The 18,458-nt window shown below is 41.5% G+C and overlaps 1 protein-coding gene across 5 annotated transcripts; it reads left to right on the top strand.

The window, feature by feature from the left end:
• Positions 1–3,260: 3,260 nt before the first annotated feature.
• On the top strand, positions 3,261–18,202 carry CIBAR1 (CBY1 interacting BAR domain containing 1). 5 transcript variants are annotated; one of them, XM_048507929.1, is made up of 9 exons: positions 3,262–3,490; positions 5,370–5,604; positions 6,174–6,242; positions 8,616–8,717; positions 10,002–10,031; positions 11,875–11,979; positions 12,957–13,070; positions 14,491–14,610; positions 17,094–18,202. In XM_048507929.1, the coding sequence occupies exons 1-9, from the start codon at positions 3,459–3,461 to the stop codon at positions 17,193–17,195; spliced, it is 909 nt and encodes a 302-aa protein (XP_048363886.1). In that variant the 5' UTR covers positions 3,262–3,458; the 3' UTR covers positions 17,196–18,202. The 5 variants fall into 5 exon arrangements, with proteins under 5 accessions (XP_048363890.1, XP_048363886.1, XP_048363888.1 ...); XM_048507931.1 differs by having other exon boundaries at positions 3,264–3,490; positions 10,026–10,031; XM_048507930.1 differs by having other exon boundaries at positions 3,264–3,490; positions 17,097–18,202.
• Positions 18,203–18,458: the final 256 nt, after the last annotated feature.

Raw genomic sequence — 18,458 nt, 5'->3', positions numbered from 1 at the left:
TACTGTATCCAATTTTGTTCCACTGCACTTTTGTGTTAGAAACAGCCTGACCATGTACAAACTACTAATACAGATAATTTGTGTCATCTCCCACATCTTCTGGGAATGCCACCAAATAATAATAATCTCCTGTCTGTACATGAAAAGTAATCTGGGTGTGCAAACATCTCAAATACCCCAGGTTTTTGGTCTGCAATTATTTTTGCTGTTAAATTTCTTCTGAGATAACTTTTTTACAAAGGAAATGTTTTAAGGATTTCCTGTTCAAAGCAAATGAAATAACAGCAACTATTAATCAAGACATTGGTGCATTGCTGGAATCCTACGAACATGATAGCAAAAAGGAATGCCTACATACCTTTACATACGTACTTCACAATACACATTCTGATTGGTTGCTATTATCTAGTCATCATTTTCTAATCAAGCCACTAGCTGAAAGCCACCATTTCCCCTTGCCCACTGTTTTAGGAATAGAAATGATATACATTGATAATTAAGAGTATAATTAAGGTCATACTTTGTGCTAATTTGTGTTTTTGAGGGAAAGAACTATTAAGGTCAGTAAATTAAAAACAGTATTTCAAGACCTGGTACGCATATCAAATGCCATCTGGAGTTGGGACTGTGAACTGAGAGCTCTTGGGTCCTATTTCTGTGCAATCTTAAGAAAAAATGAAATAACTTATCTCATTCTGATTTCCACCTCTCCCAGCCAAGTAGTTTAATTACTTTTAACTCACCCTATTCTCATGGACCTGGAGTAAAAAATATTACAGAACCATTTAGAAGTAATAATAAAACATAACAAATACTATTAAAATACCAATGATGCCAAACTAAAATGATCTAATGCAGTGGTTCTCAACCTGTGGGTCGGGACCACTTTGGGGGTCGAACGACCCTTTCACAGGGGTCGCCTAAGACTCTCTGCATCAGTGTTCTCCATCTGTAAAATGGATAAATGTTAAGGTTGGGGATCACCACAACATGAGGAACTGTATTAAAGGGTCGCGGAATTAGGAAGGTTGAGAACCACTGATCTAATGTCTTCTTACCTGTGTGTACAGAAAATTAATCCACGTAGGAAGGTTTTGCAATTTTTCAGATCATATGGGTTCCTCGTTTTTACAGGTTTCTGAGGCAAGAGTGTTCCATTAATGTAGAATCAACAGCAGTCAGTGGGATTGTTCAGAGGAACACTGGGAATTTACAACTGCAGGGCACATGTTATGAAACCTGTGTGTGGTTTCAGCCACATGAGCCTGACACGCACTTCTGCGGCCATGGTGCATTCAGCTCTTAGCATGACATCACAAATACTCAAAACCTGACATCTACAGTGACATGCCCAAAACAATTCTCTGTGTGGTGACAAATGTCCATAGCTCAAATATGAGTGGTCCAGTATGCGCAGTCTTGAGTTATCAAAGTCCAAGAATTGTTCTTACCCCAACCCTTTTCTGGAATCCTATTCTTTAGTTAGCTTTTCCCTCGTACATAATATTTCTGTTGGGTTTATTGGCCCACCCACTCCCTCCAACGTCCAGCCCACTGTTTGATGACTAGATGGTCATGGTCAACCCACTCCACCCCCCCGAAAAAGAGTGATTTCTTTTTATTTTAAAATGGCACTAAAATATTGACGTATTGCTAGAGTATTGTAACGGTAGGCTAAGCAGGTTCTCTGAGTTTCCTTTTTGTTAAGTATCTAGGCCAGTGGCGTAGAGTCAAGGGGACAGGGGGATGTGACGCACCAGGCATGCACCAATGCAGGGGTGTGGAGGGGGCGGGACATTCCAGGGGCAGGTGGGGGCGTGGCAAGGGCACAAGGTGCAGATCCACCTCACTCCAGCCCTGATCTAGCCCCTTCCCTCACAGAGATATAAAGGAAAATACAAGGGAAGGCATGAGAGACTTTTATTTTTACTAAAATCTGAGAATTCAGAGAAACACCTAAGCCTATTGTTACAATGCTCCACCAATATATTGATAATTTAGGTCCCTTTAAAAGGGAGGGGTACTGTGACACCACTGATGTCGACAGTACTGTCCCCTTAAATTCATTATTTAAGGCACATGCAGAAGAAAATAAACTGAAGTGTTGTGGGGTTTCCAGGCTGTATGGCCATGTTTCAGTAGCATTTTCTCCTCACATTTCGCCTGTATCTGTGGCTGGCATCTTCAGAGGATCCTCTGACACACACCCCAAAAATTGGGGGGGGCAGGGTCTTGACCCCCTGTGGTTCCAGAATTTCCACAAATTTTACACCTCTATGTGCAGTGGTGTCCAGATTAGCCCTGGCAGCCTAGGTGTGCTGCAGCTGGCCAGGAAGATGCAAACATCTGGCTTCACCTTTTGTCAGGCCAGATAACCAGTGTGGCCTGTGGACAGCAGCATCTCTCCCAGTTTTGCCCTGCTAGCCCAGGTAATGTCCGGCCAGAGAAGCATTGGATGGGACCTCCAATTCTCCAGCCAGTTTTCCAGCCCTCTTGATGAGAGGAGACACAGCAATGGAAAGGGTTGTGGCCTTTTACCACATCCCTTTTGGCTGCCCAAAACTCCAAACTGCCAGCAGAGATCAAGAGAAAGGGAGAAGGAAATGAGGGGGGGGGGGGAGATTCCCTGGCCATTCTTTTCAAGTTCCATTCAAGAACCTTGATTGTTACAAGAGGCAAAAATATGGACAATTTTCTGAAAGACTGGAAATCCTTTGCAAACTACTTCTTGAAAACATATACAAACAGCGAAACAGCGGCAAGATTCAAGATTTATGAAAACAGCGTATTGGATGAAGACAATTTTATAAGGACTAAATGTAAAAAAAATGTAGAAATTAATTATAAGCACGAAGTTAGATTTATGTGTGGATCCTTAGTGAGATAGCTTGAAGTCACCATGTATATGTGTAGGTGATTGTGTAGGTGTTTTTTTTTTCATTTAGTATTATTGGGTGGAAGGGGGACTAGATTGGGATCTTTTCTTTATCTTTCTATGTATGTGTTATTTAGATGTGTAAAATAAACATAAATTCTCATTGTAGAAAAAGAACCTTGATTGTTTCATAAACGAGGGGACTGCTCGAGTACAATTTCCTAAGTCACACTTGCTTATATCGCACCCGGCTACTGGTAGTTTGCACTGAAAGAAATGATACAAACCACATGGACGACAACAACAACAAAAAAATCCCTCTAGCGAAATACTCCCGCCTTCCTGCCCAAGCTAAACCCAGCGCGATGCTGTCATTTTATTTTATTGCGCGGTGCTCTGCGCCCCTCGCCACAGCGCAACTTGCGCACGAGCGGAGGACAGCAAAGCGCGGCCGCCGCCCCCCACCTCCAAGAATCCGAATAAGGCGGGAGGGGGATTGAAGCTCAGTTTCCGTGGCAACCGGTTGGAAGCAAAAGGCGCGCTCCTCGTCTCGGCCCCCGCTGCTGCTTGTGTTGCCGTCGCCATGTTGATGCTGGGCCGCGGTCTGGACGCCAGGTAACGGCCGGGGCTGCAGGGCAGCAAGCCCAGGCGCCGCCCCGAGCCTTTCTCTCCTTCCTTCGGGGGCCCTCGCCTGATAGAGACCTAAGGGAGGGGCCACGCCTAGAATGGGGACGCTCGCCTGGGAGGGAGGGCAGGCGCGCGTCTCTTTGGGCACATTTTGGATGCGCTCCAGGAGGATCGAGGGGTCCTGGGTGGCGGGAAAGAGGCTAAATGTCTCCCAAGCGGCCTCGCCCCGTAGGCTCACTGGCGTGGGGAGTCCCTCTGCGCATACTCCGGACACATTTTCCCCCGCTTAGTACTAAGAGCAGATTCCGGGCCCGAGTGCTGAGCAACTTGGAGGGAACAAAGGCTGGAGCCCTCCCAGTCCCTGGTTTGGGAAATTCCCACCCCGCCAAGCCGCCGCCGATGGTGGAAAGTTCTTCTTTGCAGGACTCCTCCACCCATTTGTCTTCCGGGAGTCGACTTTGGGGGGATGAGCGTGCATTCCCCTTGCCCTGTACATATGCGTAAAAGCCCGTGCTCGTGCGCACGCACGTTTTCAGGCACTACCCAAAGTTACTAATTCTGAGATGGAAAATTTGTGGAGGTTTAAAGGTAGAGTAGGGTTGGGGGATGGTATCGCAGCAGCACAGCCCGCCGCCTCCAATGAGGTTTTAGGTGGCACAGGAAGGGAGGAAAATAAATAAACCCGTCTGCCTGAAAAATCCTATATAAACCAGTGACATGGCCCACGCCTTTTGGTGGTGTAAGTTGGCTGCCAGAGTAGAGTCTCCAGACTGAAAGTCCTTCGGAAGCCATTAAAGTTGACTCTGCCCCTAGGAACGCATCCTTCCATGCCAGCAGAGGCTCTTGCAGCAGAGGCTCACTGCCGCAGGGCCTCTGCACAAGCACTGGTGCACTCCTTCTGCTGCTTGATTTTAGCCACCCACACCCCTTATTTGAATTGCAGTTAGTTGGATTCCTAAACCCGTAGCAGTGTAGTGCTACAGTGCAATTTTCATATAACAATGGAATTGCAGCCAATTGTATGTGACCTTCCCCCCCCCACACACACACACCCAAGTTTAGTACCTATTGTGATCTCCCCCACCCCTCAAGTTAACTTGCTATTGTGCTGTGGGGAGGGCAATTTTCCAGTTGTTCTCCTGCTCTGTAGGTCCCATACCTAATGTCTGCCTGTGCTTACTGTATTGTATGTATATTCCCCCCCACAAGTGTACTTCCCTATCCTCTGTATTCCTGGGGTCCTGGAGAGCAACCCAGGGAGTTTTGCGAGACTGCTGAACTCTTGTGCTAGAAGCATAGCTCCCTCATAACATAGTGCTGACCCTAAAGCATCTTGTGCTGTAGCCCCATCACTCTGTGTTGCTGAATGCTAAGCTCTGATGTTAGGGGCATGAAGTTTGTTTATTTAGCCCTAAACTTGAGCAGTAAAGTGAGGGGGCATCAGGGTCATGTCAACATGCATTATGTTAGGGGCTGTGAGTAACTGAAAGGAAGGACACAACGTAAAAAGCACACACTCTTAAAAGATTTTGCAGGCCACTCCCCCCTCTCCCCAACAAACAACATCTTGTTGAGGCCAGTGTCCTGGAGGGAGCTATCCTAAGTAGACCTACTAAAAAGTAAAACTTCATTGGGAATAAGCCCCATTGAATAACAAGAAAATTACATTGTTACTCCTGGAGTAATGTTTTATGCTACATTTGAGTGTTTCCTGCTCTGAACTCTTGTGAGAATTTACAACTGAATCATTTGTGCTTTGCAGATGCAAAACAAAAGTTCATAGCATTTGCAGTTGTATTTATAAAGTCGTTCAGTCTATGGTTTGTGTCAGCCTAGTCTGACTTTGTGTTAACTTCTTTCTCTCTAGGGACAATCAGACAAGACAAATGCGAGATGCTGTGTCAAATGTGGAAAAACATTTTGGTGAACTGTGCCAAATATTTGCAGCATATGTACGGAAAACTGCCAGATTGAGAGACAAGGCAGATCTTCTGGTGAACGAGATACATGCTTATGCAGCAACAGAAACACCAAATTTAAAGCTGGGATTAAAAAATTTTGCAACTGAATTTTCCAAACTTCAAGATTATCGTCAGGCTGAGGTATAAAATTTAGCTTGTAAACTTTATGCTTTAGTATTAATCTTTTAAAACATATTTATTTATTTATATGTCAGTTTTAGTGTTAGAAAACTTAACATTATCCATTGAAGATAACCACCAAATCCATTTTGAGTAAAAATAAATGTGCTCTTGGCAAATGCACTTTTCCTGGCAAAAGTCTATTGGTGTTTTCAGTTTGCTTATTTTATAGCGTTTCCACATAAATGTAGTGAGCATTTGATTTGATTGTGGGAACAAGATTTGATCTAGGTGGGCATTATCCAGTGCAAACTCTTAACACAGGTGTCCTTGCCAATAACACATTTACCAGTTTGATGTCGACGTTAATGCCACTGTTAATCTCTGCATATTGCTGGTCCTTACCCCTCCCCTTCCCCCATTATTGCTTTACTTATGAATATAGTTCTGTTTATTGCTCTTGTAGTTTCTAAGGACTGAGGCTAAAAATCCAGTCTTTGAAAACATATTCCATGAAACAATGGGACACAGTTTAAAATTTGTGGCCAAAATATACAACTGAGATTATTCTTTATTGCTTTTCTTTATAGGTGGAAAGACTGGAAGCTAAAGTGGTTGAACCCCTAAAATGTTATGGAACCATTGTAAAACTTAAGAGAGTAAGTGGAAGGTTTTGTTTTATATTCTTAAATGTTTTCCTTTATCAGATGGAAAGCGAGACTAACTGATTTTCTGATATAAGGAAGTAGCAGTTCAGTAATAAAATCTGTCTTCATTTTGTACACATAAATATGGAGTTACCGATATTTGATTCAGAATACTTTGATACCATTGGCCACAGCATCCTTCTGGACTGGGTGGCAGAGGTGAGGATTGAAGACACTATTTCAGTGGTTCTGCTTCTGTCTGGAAAACTGGTGTCAGAAGGATGAGCTGCTTGCTGTAGCCCATCATGGACTGAGGAATCAGGATAAGGTTGCGCTGTCCTTAAAAGAGCAGGATCACAACTTGGGGATGCTCTTAAATTTGGGTATACATGTGTGGACACAGCTCATCTCCATAGCATGGGGTATTTTTAATCAGTTTCAGATGGCATACCACCTTCAACCCTTGCTTGAAAAGTAAGCTTTGGCCACTGCCATCTATACTCTGATCACACCCAGGGTAGATTTCTTTAATGTGTTGTAAATATGTTTCAAGGACTTCAGTTGATGCAACGTAGCAGCCAGATGGCTCGTCTTAGAAGGACTCTGTCTCACCGATGCCAAAAAAACCCTGCACTGACAGCTGCTTGCTTACAGGACCAATTCAAAAGTTCTGGCTATTATATTTAAAGCCCCAGGTGGATTGGGGCCACAGTTCTTAAGGGGCCTAAACAGTGGTGGGATTCAAATAATTTAACAACCAGTTCCGGTGGTGGGATTCAAGTAATTTAACAACTGGTTGTTTACAAGCATCACTTTAACAACCGGTTCTGCCAAAGTGGTGCGAACCTGCTGAATCCCATTACTGAGCCTAAAGCAAGATGCCCTGCTCCTTCCTTTTTGAGCCCCAAAACATGATTTTCTGAATTGTACTACTTCAGTTATTGAACTTTAGTACTTAATCTATTAACTGAGTCTTGTGAGTTTTGGGGGTCAGGTAAAACTTACTTGTTGTTCCAGTCTTATTAGTGATTGTTGTTCCTTCCTCTTCTTTTTTAATACTTTACTAAAACAGACCAAATAAAAACAAGGATGTAAAACACACATTTCTAAATATGTCAGTATCAAAATATACAACAACACATTCTAGATTTTTAAAAAATCAATTTTTCAAACCTATTAGGGACTGAATATTTATAATCAAACATCCCCTTCCCCCCACCCCGCCCCCTTTGTTTGTTGGCAGGATTTTTAAAAGAAAAAATATATTATGTGACCTACCTAATTTATCTTTTAATGGTATCTGCCATTTAAAAATATTGACGATAATGCTGCTTTTCAAACAGCCTTTAAATGTCAAACATTGTCCCTGTTTTAATGTTTTGTTTGTGGTGGATATTTTTATTTATTTTTTCAGTGTGTATTTTTAAAAACTCCTTATAAGTTTTCCAATGAATGTATATGTTTGAGAAGTACTTTACTTTGGCTTATGAAATCCAGAGTAGTAATAACCTGGGACATTCTGAAACAAAGCTGACCTTAACTCAGAGCAAACTTTTTTGAAAGTTTCAAAGGCTATTCCCATGGAGGCTGTTTCTGAGCTTAAATAATAAAAAACCAAAAATCCTTGTTTTCACACACAAAAATTGAAGCCACAGATGGCAAATTGAAGACCATATCATCGAACAAAGCAGAACTTTAAAATATCTTGGTCTGGTTTTCCAGTTGTCTGGACACTGGAGAGTTCAAGCATAGCACACTGAAGAATCTGCTTCTACATTATCTTCTGCGATATTAAATTTCCACTTTACAAAAGGAGCTTTCTTTCTCTCTGCAGAACTTAAAATCTTCCAAGGAAAGGTTGTACCTCAGCTTTTATATGGTTCTCAGCTCTGCATTTATAAAGAAAGGCACTCATTCAAAGCGGTTCAATCCAAATTCCTGCAAAAGATCCTTGGAATTCTGCAATGTTTACTGAACATCCTCCTTAGAATGATTAACTGAAGATCTGCTACACAGATAAGCTGGAATAGGGTTCAAAGCTGTGGGTGTCTTTTTCCATCCATAAGTTAAATAAAGCCTTTAAGCTATACCTGTTTTATTTGGAAACTGCAATTTTACATCCTAGGTAATCAGGGCTTAGAATGAATTAAAATTAGAATCTAACTGAACTTCACGCACTTGGATTTCTGAAGATTCAGACGAAATACATTTCCTGATCCACAAACTGATCTTGACGGCATCTTAACACGTCCCAAATGCTGCATTAAACTGAATAGTATTAATATTCATAAAAAGTTGTTTGGCTTGCTGGTAATTTATCAGGGAACTCAAATGAGCAAGAGACATTGTTTCAGTTTCTTAACCCATCTGTAAATATAACTACAGGAGGATCTCAAGGCAACTTTGTCAGCAAAGAATCGAGAAGCCAAACAGTTGTCTCAGCTGGAAAGGACCCGTCAGCGTAATCCATCAGATCGGCACGTTATTGTATCCTTTGTAACCATGAACATATATGAACATTTCTGAAGTGAATAGACATTTTTACTACATAAGAATGCTACATGTTTGGAAATCAGAATGAATCCAAGTGGATCTTCTACCAATAAGATGAGGATCTTGGGAAGAACACTGACTTCTTCTTTTGCTTCCTAAATTTAAAGGTTTAAAGAGTTAGTGTGGTGTAGTGGTTAAGAGCAGGTGGACTCTAATCTGGAGTATCAAGTTTGATTCCCCACTCCTCAGTATGAGTGGCAGGCGAATCTGGTGAACTGGATTTGTTTCCCCACTCCTACACATGAAGCCTGCTGGGTGACCTTGGGCTAGTCACAGTTCTTCAGAATTCTCTCAGCCCCACCTACTTCTGTTGTGGGGAGAGGAAGGGAAGGAATTTGTCAGCTGATTTGAGACTTCTTACAGGAGAGAAGGCAAGGTATAAATCCAAACTGCTGTTCTCCTTTTTCTTCAGAATCCATAATATGCCAGATAGTCAGAGGCTTGGATCCAGAGATGAACAATCAGAAATGTAAACAGACTTAGTGCAATGTATTGTTGAAGGCTTTCACAGCCGGATTCAACTGGTTGTTGTGGGTTTTCCAGGCTGTGTGGCCGTCGTCTGGTAGATCTTGTTCCTAACGTTTCGTCTGCATATGTGGCTGGCATCTTCAGAGGTATATCACAGAGGGAAGTCTAAACACAGTGCGTATCAGACTCCCTCTGTGATACACCTCTGAAGATGCCAGCCACAGATGCAGGCGAAACGTTAGGAACAAGATCTATCAGACCACGGCCATACAGCCCAGAAAACCCACCACAACCAGACTTAGCGCAGTTCCATTTGTGCAAGATCCAAATTCAACACCTAGTTCTTTCCTCCCTGTATTTTTATAATGCCCAGAAATTGATTGCACAAGATTTCAACTTAGTGCAAGCGGCAACTGCAGTCTTTTCCCTACATTTCTGCTTATGCAGGAGATTGAGTACACAGAGATATTTTTGCACTGTATCTGATCCAGAAAGATACAAGGAATCCACTGGATTGGATCCATATAGCTTCTCCACTCCTGAAAAAGAGTGGAGAGGGTCCCTTTTGATCACCAGAGGATCATGGGACAAATGCCATGTGGGACAGGGATTGAAGTCACTGCGAGGATTAAATGACATTGAATGAAGAAGCTGCCTGGATTCAAACTACTGAGTTGCTTTTTAATATATACACAATGTGTATATTAAATATCCAAATAAGTTTCATATTTTCTATAACTTAAAAATAATATTTTATTCCACTACCTACAACAGTCACAGGTTAGTATTTTATCTAAGTTAAGATATTAAAATAAAAGCTTTTTATTGCACATTTGAGACTATTGGACAAAAACTGAGATGCCACTAATTGTTTACATCTAAATTGTTATAATCTGCTGCTGCAGTCCCTTGAAACGACACAAGATGTCATCAGCTGCAGTGTTATTCAGCAAATCAGGTACTGTCTGCTGAAATGGGACTTGAAAAAGCTGGAATGGTTTTGAACCTATATAAACTTTTTGTGGTCAGCTTTTCTTCTTTTTTTCGCTTTGAAAAGAGTTTATACAGAGACAAATTTTAAGTTTATGTTAGAAATGTAATCTTAAGAGACTGACACTTTATTTCTAGTATAGAAGTAGTATATTGAAATTCTTTGGAGCGCCAAAGAAATAGCATTGTGTGACCCCCAAAAATGTCAATGCTAACCATCGCCCTTCTGTATTGTCTTCTTGCTTGCTTTTTTGCATGCCTCTCATCTGAAATTTTCTCCCCATTCTCCATAGTCAAATCTATCGTCTCTGCAACGTCTCTTAAGTCATTTCTTGTTTTGAGTCATCTTGTGTCTTCTAGTTCCAGACCTTTAAGCCAACCTCACACCCCAATGATACTTCATCCAGCCTTTCTGGTTCTTCTGCTACATAACGCTCTCCTGGTGCCGGCCACCCTTTCCCCATTTTAATCTCCTTCTATGCTACTCTGCCTGGACCAAATTTATTTTCCATCAACTCATCTCCCACTCATCTCCAACATCTTTCTGTGGTTGCCATATTTTAGATGCTCAAAATTATCTCCTACCACTTACTTGCTTGCCCTTCCCCATTTTGTCTCTACGTGTTCTCTTTGTAAACCCCCAAATTCATCTATTTTCAATTTTAAGACCACTTGACAGAGATATTCATTCTTTAACGAGCACTCCCATTTTGTACTCAGGAGGAAAGGTTTTTTCCCCCTTTTATTGCTTAATATATGGAGTAATACTTCTATGTGGACTTGAAGTATATGGATCTAAGGAATAACAACTTTTCTGAATTTATCTGGAATACCCATGGATGATATTTTGTGTGTGAGCCCTTCAAAGATATTAGTTCACTATGCAGGAAACTTGCAGTGTGTGTGTGTGTGTATTGTGTGTGTGTGTGTGTGTGTGTATATATATCTTCCCAACCATTCTGCTAAATATGCAATTTATTGTAACCTTGAAATACCAACAGTAGTTTATTATTGCATCTGTAGCTTACAGCCCAATCCAGACCATGGAGGCATCTGGGGATGGTGCTGCTGCTATGCCGCCTCTCTACCTCCAGAGGGCTTCACAGAGGCAGGCAGGGAAAAACAGCAAAACCCTTCCCTAGCTCCAGAAAGCCCTCAGTTGAAACTAATGAACTTACACTACCCAAAAGGGTGGCATAAGTCCAGGGCTGAGGCTGCAAATCTAGGGAACGCCCCAGCCCAACCACCACCACACCTCCCCAATGCTTGTGACCAATTAGAATGCCAGCACAGCCCCACTATGGCTGGGACTTCTGGCTTTGCGATGGCAGGGCTGAGGCTGCCTGCATATCAGGCCCTCTGCTAACACATTTGCCCCTTGTGCTGGAAGGGTGGGCACCTGTGCCAGTGCAAGGTTGTGTCGGGTCCACACATAGGCCCATGCCCCCCGCCCCAGATTGGGCTGTTTATGTTTCAGAACTTGGAACTGTAGATGTTCAAAACTGATACTCAGAACTTTTCCTTCAAGATACACTCAAATGCATTTCCAGGGCAGCCTAATTGGCAGGCAGCAGCCTGCATAGCAGACTAAAACATTATCGTGCACAATAATTAATTGTATTGTTATTTTAAGGCTGAAAGTGAACTACAGAGAGCTTCTCTAGATGCTACTAGAACAAGTCGACAGTTGGAGGAAACCATTGACAACTTTGAAAAACAGAAAATACAAGACATAAAGGTGACTTCAGAATTGTAATGTAAACTTGCAGGGGTTTGGAAAATGAGCACTTTTTTCTTTACAATAGGGAAAATATTTTCCCCAGTTGGAAGGCATTTGTAGATAAAATTAAACAAGTCAATTGTACCCAATTTCCAAAGTAGAAAAATGGGGGAAGGGGGCGTAAAATTGGGGACTTTTAGAATTTCAAGATGTCAAACAGACACCTCCACAGCAAGAGTCCACATCATTTTCCAAGTAAATATTGAGTAACTCAACTTTGCATGCTACCAGATACAGGGCACTACAACAGATAGAGTTGGAACACAAGTATTTAAATCTGCCGAATCAAATTGTTCAGTCACGGCTTTGGCTTTAATTTGTATAGCTTGCATTGATTGATTCATGATTGATTCATGATTGATTCATGAACCTTTTCTTCTGTCCCTTCCCGTGGCACCAGGGTTCTGTGACCCCCAGTAACAGCACTGGGCAATTTGTGAAGATCTGCAGTGGGCAGGAAGAAAGTTCAGTTCTATGAACTGAACTCTGCTGCTCATGGTCACTGGATCCAATTCATGGCAGCCCCTTCCCCCCTCACTAGAAGAAAATTGCACCAATGGAAAATTATGTACAACTTGAATGAAGTAGCATAAGAAGTTATATTCAGTCAAAAGCAAGTGGAGTTTGTGGCATAAGTATTGACAAAAAAAAAATTAGCAATCCAAAGATTTTTCTTACTACTTGTTGATGTGGCTTGGTTAGAGTATGTATTTCGGTCCACTGCCGTTCTTGTTAATTTTCAGTAGAAAAATTAGAAGTGATTAGATTTAACTTAAAAGATACTTTCCTTTTTCTGTCATCCAAAGTTTTCAGTGAATTAGGCTGGTAGTTTCAGACATAGTGACATCCCCAGTTGTTTATCGTCAGGGCTTCCATCAGAGAAAAAGAAGTTTGCTTGCAAGAATGTAACACTTTTTATCTTAATTTGTTTTTAGAACATATTTTCAGAATTTATAGCAATCGAGATGTTATTCCATGGGAAAGCCTTAGAGATTTACACATCAGGCTACCAAGCTATACAAAGCATTGATGAGAATGAAGACTTAGAGGTAAGAGCCCAGTTGAATCTCTGAGACAGACCTGCATTCTCAACAAGAAAACGACCATAGCCCAAATGGAGATATTTCTGCACAATTTAATATAAACATTAGAGGAGCCCATAGCGCAGTGTGGTAAGCTGCAGTACTGCAGTCAAAGCTCAGCTCACAGCCTGAGTTTGATTTTGACAGACAGTTTCAGGTAACCAGCTCAAGGTTGACAAGCCTTCCAAAATAAGTGAATGAGTGCTCAGCTTGCTGGCGAAAAAATGTAGAAGACTGGGGGAGGCACTTGCAAACTATCCCATAAATATAGTCCACCTAATACACATTGTGATGTGATGTCACCTCATGGGTCTGTAATGACCTGGTGCTTGCACAGTGGGTCTGCCTTTACCTACATACAACACTAATTCCTGGCGGGTTTTTTCCCGCTGTAAATCTAGTTCTTATGATGTTGCCATAAAATTAACTGAAATTATATGAAAATGTAGCCTGATAGTCCTTTAGATCCAAATCACTGCCCTTCATGTGCCATGAGCCAAGCATTTACATGGGAAGGGGGACAAACACCCCTTTTCCATACAGTCAGAAAGTTGTGCTGTACCCCACATCATTCAGCATAGCCCCCCCCCCCCAGCCTTTCAGGAAGGAAAAAGGGGCCCTGAGCCTGCAGTGAAAACGTTTGCTCTGTTTGGGATGATTTAAATTCAAGTTTTAATCACATGTACAAAAAAATTAAGTTGTATGGGTATTCAAATATGGATTGGCTGTACCCAATGCATTTTCAAACAAACTGAGCACTGAAGATCAACAATGTAATTATTTCTAGTCTTTAAGGGGAGTACTGTATATACTTGCTCATAAGTCGAGGTTTTCAGCCTTTTTTTAGGCTGAAAAATGCCCCCCTCAACTTATACGTGGGTCCCACTTACCAGTAATTCTTGTGTGGTGTTCCCCCTGTCCCATTTTCGCTCTGTCCTGCCTTCTTCTCTGCCGCCCCCCTTTCAGCCACTTTCTGTGCTTAGTTTTCTGCTTCACTCTCTCCTGCCGGCTGGCAGGCCCCCTCACTAACTCACCCTTTCTTTCCTTTTCCCACAGACTCAGGCTCGGTTTCAGAGAAGCTGCCTGTTGGGTAGCCTGTATCTGTGGTTTTCTTAAAAGGGCAATGCTCCAAAGATTGCTTAAGTAGGGGAATGTATCCTAGACCACATTTATGAAAATACAGCAGGTCCACCCAGTGTTCCACATGAGCTGAGTGTATAGTGCTTGAGTGCCTTCCCCTGAATGCAGTGCAAAATGCTAAGGTTCTATTGTAGACAAACAGAGGCTCTTTCAGGAACAATTTGATGTGAAAAGGGTTGTTGAAGTAGAGTCTGAAGGCTCTTATATGAACTATGTACAACATCAACATTTTTTTTTTGCTGAACAGGTATTTCGGAGTTCTCTGTATCCTCCAGAGCATCAGTCTCGTTTGGACATTGTCCGCGCGAATTCAAAGTCTCCTCTCCATAGAACTGGTTCATCCAAACCTTGTACTGGATTAGTTCAGGTACAATAGAAATACTGATTTGCCTAATCCCAAAGGTTTCAGGATAAACTCTGGATTAGACCCAAAGAATCTTATCTGCCAGCATAATGGTGGTTGCTGCTTCCTCCCTCCCTGTTTGCTCCAACAGGCAAAATTTCAGAGGGGGGATTTTTTGAAAAATCTCATTCTACAAGCCTCCCTCCACACACAGCACTTTGGATCCAAGCCAGTAATTTAAAGTTAAGGGCAGGCTCGGCTTTGTTAGTCATTACCCCTTTGCAGCTATGAAATATCATTCCATGTACTTGTTTTACAGGGTACAGTGATTATTTAAATACCTATTTCTAATGTATGTACTTCCACCATAATACTAAGACCGAATCTGTTGTTCAATCAGTAGAAATGGCGCTGGTGGCACTGCAGCCCAGGTCCTGGACTAATGCCACCTGGGATGCCATAAGCCCATTTAGCCCTATAAAGGGCTTTCCAGCAGCGGGGCAGGGGCATTGTTTGTTTTGCTTTTTCTGCCTCTTTGTGCTGCTGAAACGCTCTCTGGGGGTGGCAGGGCAGCGCTACAGCAGCGCTGTCCCTGGCTGCCTGGGTATCTGGATTGGGCTTCCCCTAAATATTTTAATATATTTTTTCTTAAACTTTAATCTTCTTTCCTCCTCTCCTGCCAACTCCACCTGGGACATGCATTGATACTCAAATTTTCAGTGTAAAGATGAGTAGTCTCAGATGTAGCATGATATTACAAGCCCACAACTGTTTGCAGAGTACCTCACATCTCTAATCGGCTTACGGTTCAGAACTGAGGGCTTCCCTACAAATGCATAAGTAGCTGATTCTGATCTCAAAATATAAAGGTTGCAGCTGTTTTCAGACAAATCATTCTCTCCCACATTCAGATGAAAACGTTTTTAAAATGCTGAAGTTATTTTTCTGCCTTTTTTTAAAACAGACATTTTGGCCCAAAATTTAAATATATGTAACACATACTGTCCTATCAAAAGTCAAATACCATTATTTTCCATAAGCAAAATTGTACGTATACCCCAAACTTGAGAGAAAACTGTAAACGGATGCCCCTTATGCTACCTTTATACATGCCCCTTAATTAATGCTATCTGGAAACCAGAAAAAATAAGGAGTCAAAACATGTCACGTGGTCAGAAAAGGGGTCACACCAAAGGGCATAATAGTATCAGCACAGCTAGGTACAATTCCAGTTAGATGCTGTCTTCTGCCTTCAGTGCTACTGAACAGAGGACAGTTCTCAATGAAACAGCTTTTCATCTGAAGCTTTGGCACAGTTTGTGCCTCACCTTCTGATTTTTCCTCCCTCCAGCAGACAGAACAATAAACTACTTGCTACCCAGTTGGTGGGAATATGTGCACAATGGTTAAAGGGACAGGTAAAAAGGTCAACGTGCCAAAGAGCCTATTCCACGAATAACAAGAAACTGGTGATCCCTGGCTCAAAAACTGCCCAGTTGTCCTCAGCCAGGGCCAGAGCTTTTTTGGCTCTGGCCCTGGTCAGGTGGGACGCTCTGTCTAGCAAGACCTGGGCCTTGCAGGACCTACTGCAGGGCCTTCAAGATGGAGTGGTTCTGCCAGCTCTGGAGTCGAGAGCTGCAATGGTGTCCTTCTAGCAAGCCTCTCTCCCCTGTCCCGTTTGTTGAGGGTCATTGTGCTTGTTTACAGTTTAGTGTTATATCTCTAACTATTAATTCAGTCCCCTCTGATTATTAGTAATTAAGGTGCTGGAATACTGTATGGAAGTTGTTTTATTGTTCTGTAAGCCACCTGAGGCTACTTGTGAAAAAGGGCACCATATAAATCAAATAAATAAATAAAGTCCAGTCAGAGGGACACAGAAAAAATGAAAGTTCAGCATGCTCCCTTCATGAAGGTTAGGTATTTTTCTAGGTGAGAAATGCATCTTTGATTGAAGAGCTGCTTGTTTACAGCATGCCCACCTTCAAGTATTTCACTCATTCTAAAAGAGAAAATGTTTCATAAGAGGATTTTTTTCAGCACTCTCCCAACCTTCCAATTTTTCTGTTGAAAAAATGAAAAAAGACTTCAGGAAAAAATTGTTTTTCCAAATGTTTTTTTCCTGGGGTTTCATGTCTCTATTCCCAATACATTGACTTCTTCAGTATAGTTTTTCCCTCCTATAGTGTTTGCAGCATTGCCACTTCAATAGGCTAGGTTACTATTCACAAACTGCAAAAAAATACATTCTACCCTTAAAAGCACTTGCACTTTCTTTATCAGTTACCAAGAGCAAGAATGAAACTAATATTTTTGTAGTAGACATGTTAACCACCAGTCCGAATGTTCTTGTAATGACCCCTTGCATCTGAAGTTTTTATTTCTATTATAAAAGTCATATAGTAAAGAGATGTTCATAACATACCTTAACAGAATATCTACATTCTGTCATATTTTCTTTAAAACTGTGTTACAAAATAGATCTGATTTATGATATTCTGTGGTAGCAGATTTCCAGGAATCGTTTAAAAAAGGAAGAAGAGGAGGAAGAAGAGGAAGAGGAGGAAGAAGAGGAAGAGGAATTAGAAGCCTCAAAGGATGAGAGATAGCTTTGGAGACTGGGAAACAATTTTTTCACATTGAAGTGTCTATGTTGATGTTTGATATTAAGACTATCCATTAAAATTATAAATAAGGAACCTTTGGTTTTAATTAATATAATCTTATCTAAACAAGTAGTTATTTAATTGGTTGACCATGTACAAGACCATGGACTTTAAAGCAGGCTGCATATTCAGCCTTATAATCTCTGCAAGTTGATCATGGAATCTGATTTTACAGCTGATGAGAACGTTCATCTACAACCACGGTTCTTAACCTTTCAGATCTTCTGTCCCATCAGTCACTCTATCAAAGTTCCTGGGTTCATCAGACTGCTTTTTTCTGACAAGGAGAGATTTTTTAACGAGAATTCTTTTATTACTACTGGTGTGGCAAAGCATCACATATGGGCAAACAGGGGCAGCAGGAGACAGCATTTTACACCAGCAGGTAGATTTGGGAATTGAGAGTGATAATAGTAACTATTATGAAATTCTCGCATCCCAACTAGACTATTTCTACATCCTGTTGGTGGTACCCACCAATTGATAACCACTGGTCTGCAATATTAACCCACCATAGTGGAACCACTCAAATAATGGGTCTGTGAGAGCTTTGGTCACAAATTGTTCTCAATTTCTTTTTCTCCCAGATGCCCTATTATCTTAGTTGCATCTTCAGTCACTATCAGCACAATCCTATGCAGAATTACTCCAGTAAGTCAACTGAAATGAATCGCCTTAGACTGGAGTCACTGTTAAGGTTACATGGGATACCCCCTGCAAAAATGCAGCTAACCATTATAACTTTGCAGAGATTTTTTCTGAGTGCAGTTTCAGTATTTTACATGTAAGTGCCTTCAGTATTATGGAATAGACTTAAAATTACTTTGCATGCAATTCAGATATGGAAACACCATTGAAAATTATTGTGATGTGAGAAAATTTTCCTCACAATTTCTTCTTGCTTCTAAATGTATATTATAATGCCAGTATTATAAAGACCATTCTTTCTACCTGATTGGGTTTTTTTTCTGTAACTTTGCATGTACCCTCGGGGGCTATTTAAAACCACAAGATATGATAAAAAGAAAGAACTGGTGATCTTAAATTGATTAACAACCATTTAGTAACAGAGAATATACAAACACAGGAATGCTTATCCCTTACAAAGCAAGTTTCCCTTCACATGATGCACAGATATCGAGACTGCCTTACTCCATATGTCCCAACTCGACCTCTGCGCTTGGCAGAGGCGAACCTACTGCTGGT

This window comes from Sphaerodactylus townsendi, linkage group LG09, assembly GCF_021028975.2.
Source record: "Sphaerodactylus townsendi isolate TG3544 linkage group LG09, MPM_Stown_v2.3, whole genome shotgun sequence".
NCBI classification, from domain to species: Eukaryota; Metazoa; Chordata; class Lepidosauria; order Squamata; family Sphaerodactylidae; genus Sphaerodactylus; species Sphaerodactylus townsendi.
This window is presented reverse-complemented; position numbering and strand designations above follow the sequence as displayed.

Excerpts from the sequence above, each read along its gene's own strand:
- CIBAR1 (XM_048507929.1), top strand. The coding sequence starts at position 3,459 with ATGTTGATGCTGGGCCGCGGTCTGGACGCCAG. Across the intron at positions 6,243-8,615 it reads CCATTGTAAAACTTAAGAGA|GAGGATCTCAAGGCAACTTT; the intron begins GTAAGTGGAAGG and ends ATATAACTACAG. Across the intron at positions 14,611-17,093 it reads CTTGTACTGGATTAGTTCAG|CAGATTTCCAGGAATCGTTT; the intron begins GTACAATAGAAA and ends ATTCTGTGGTAG.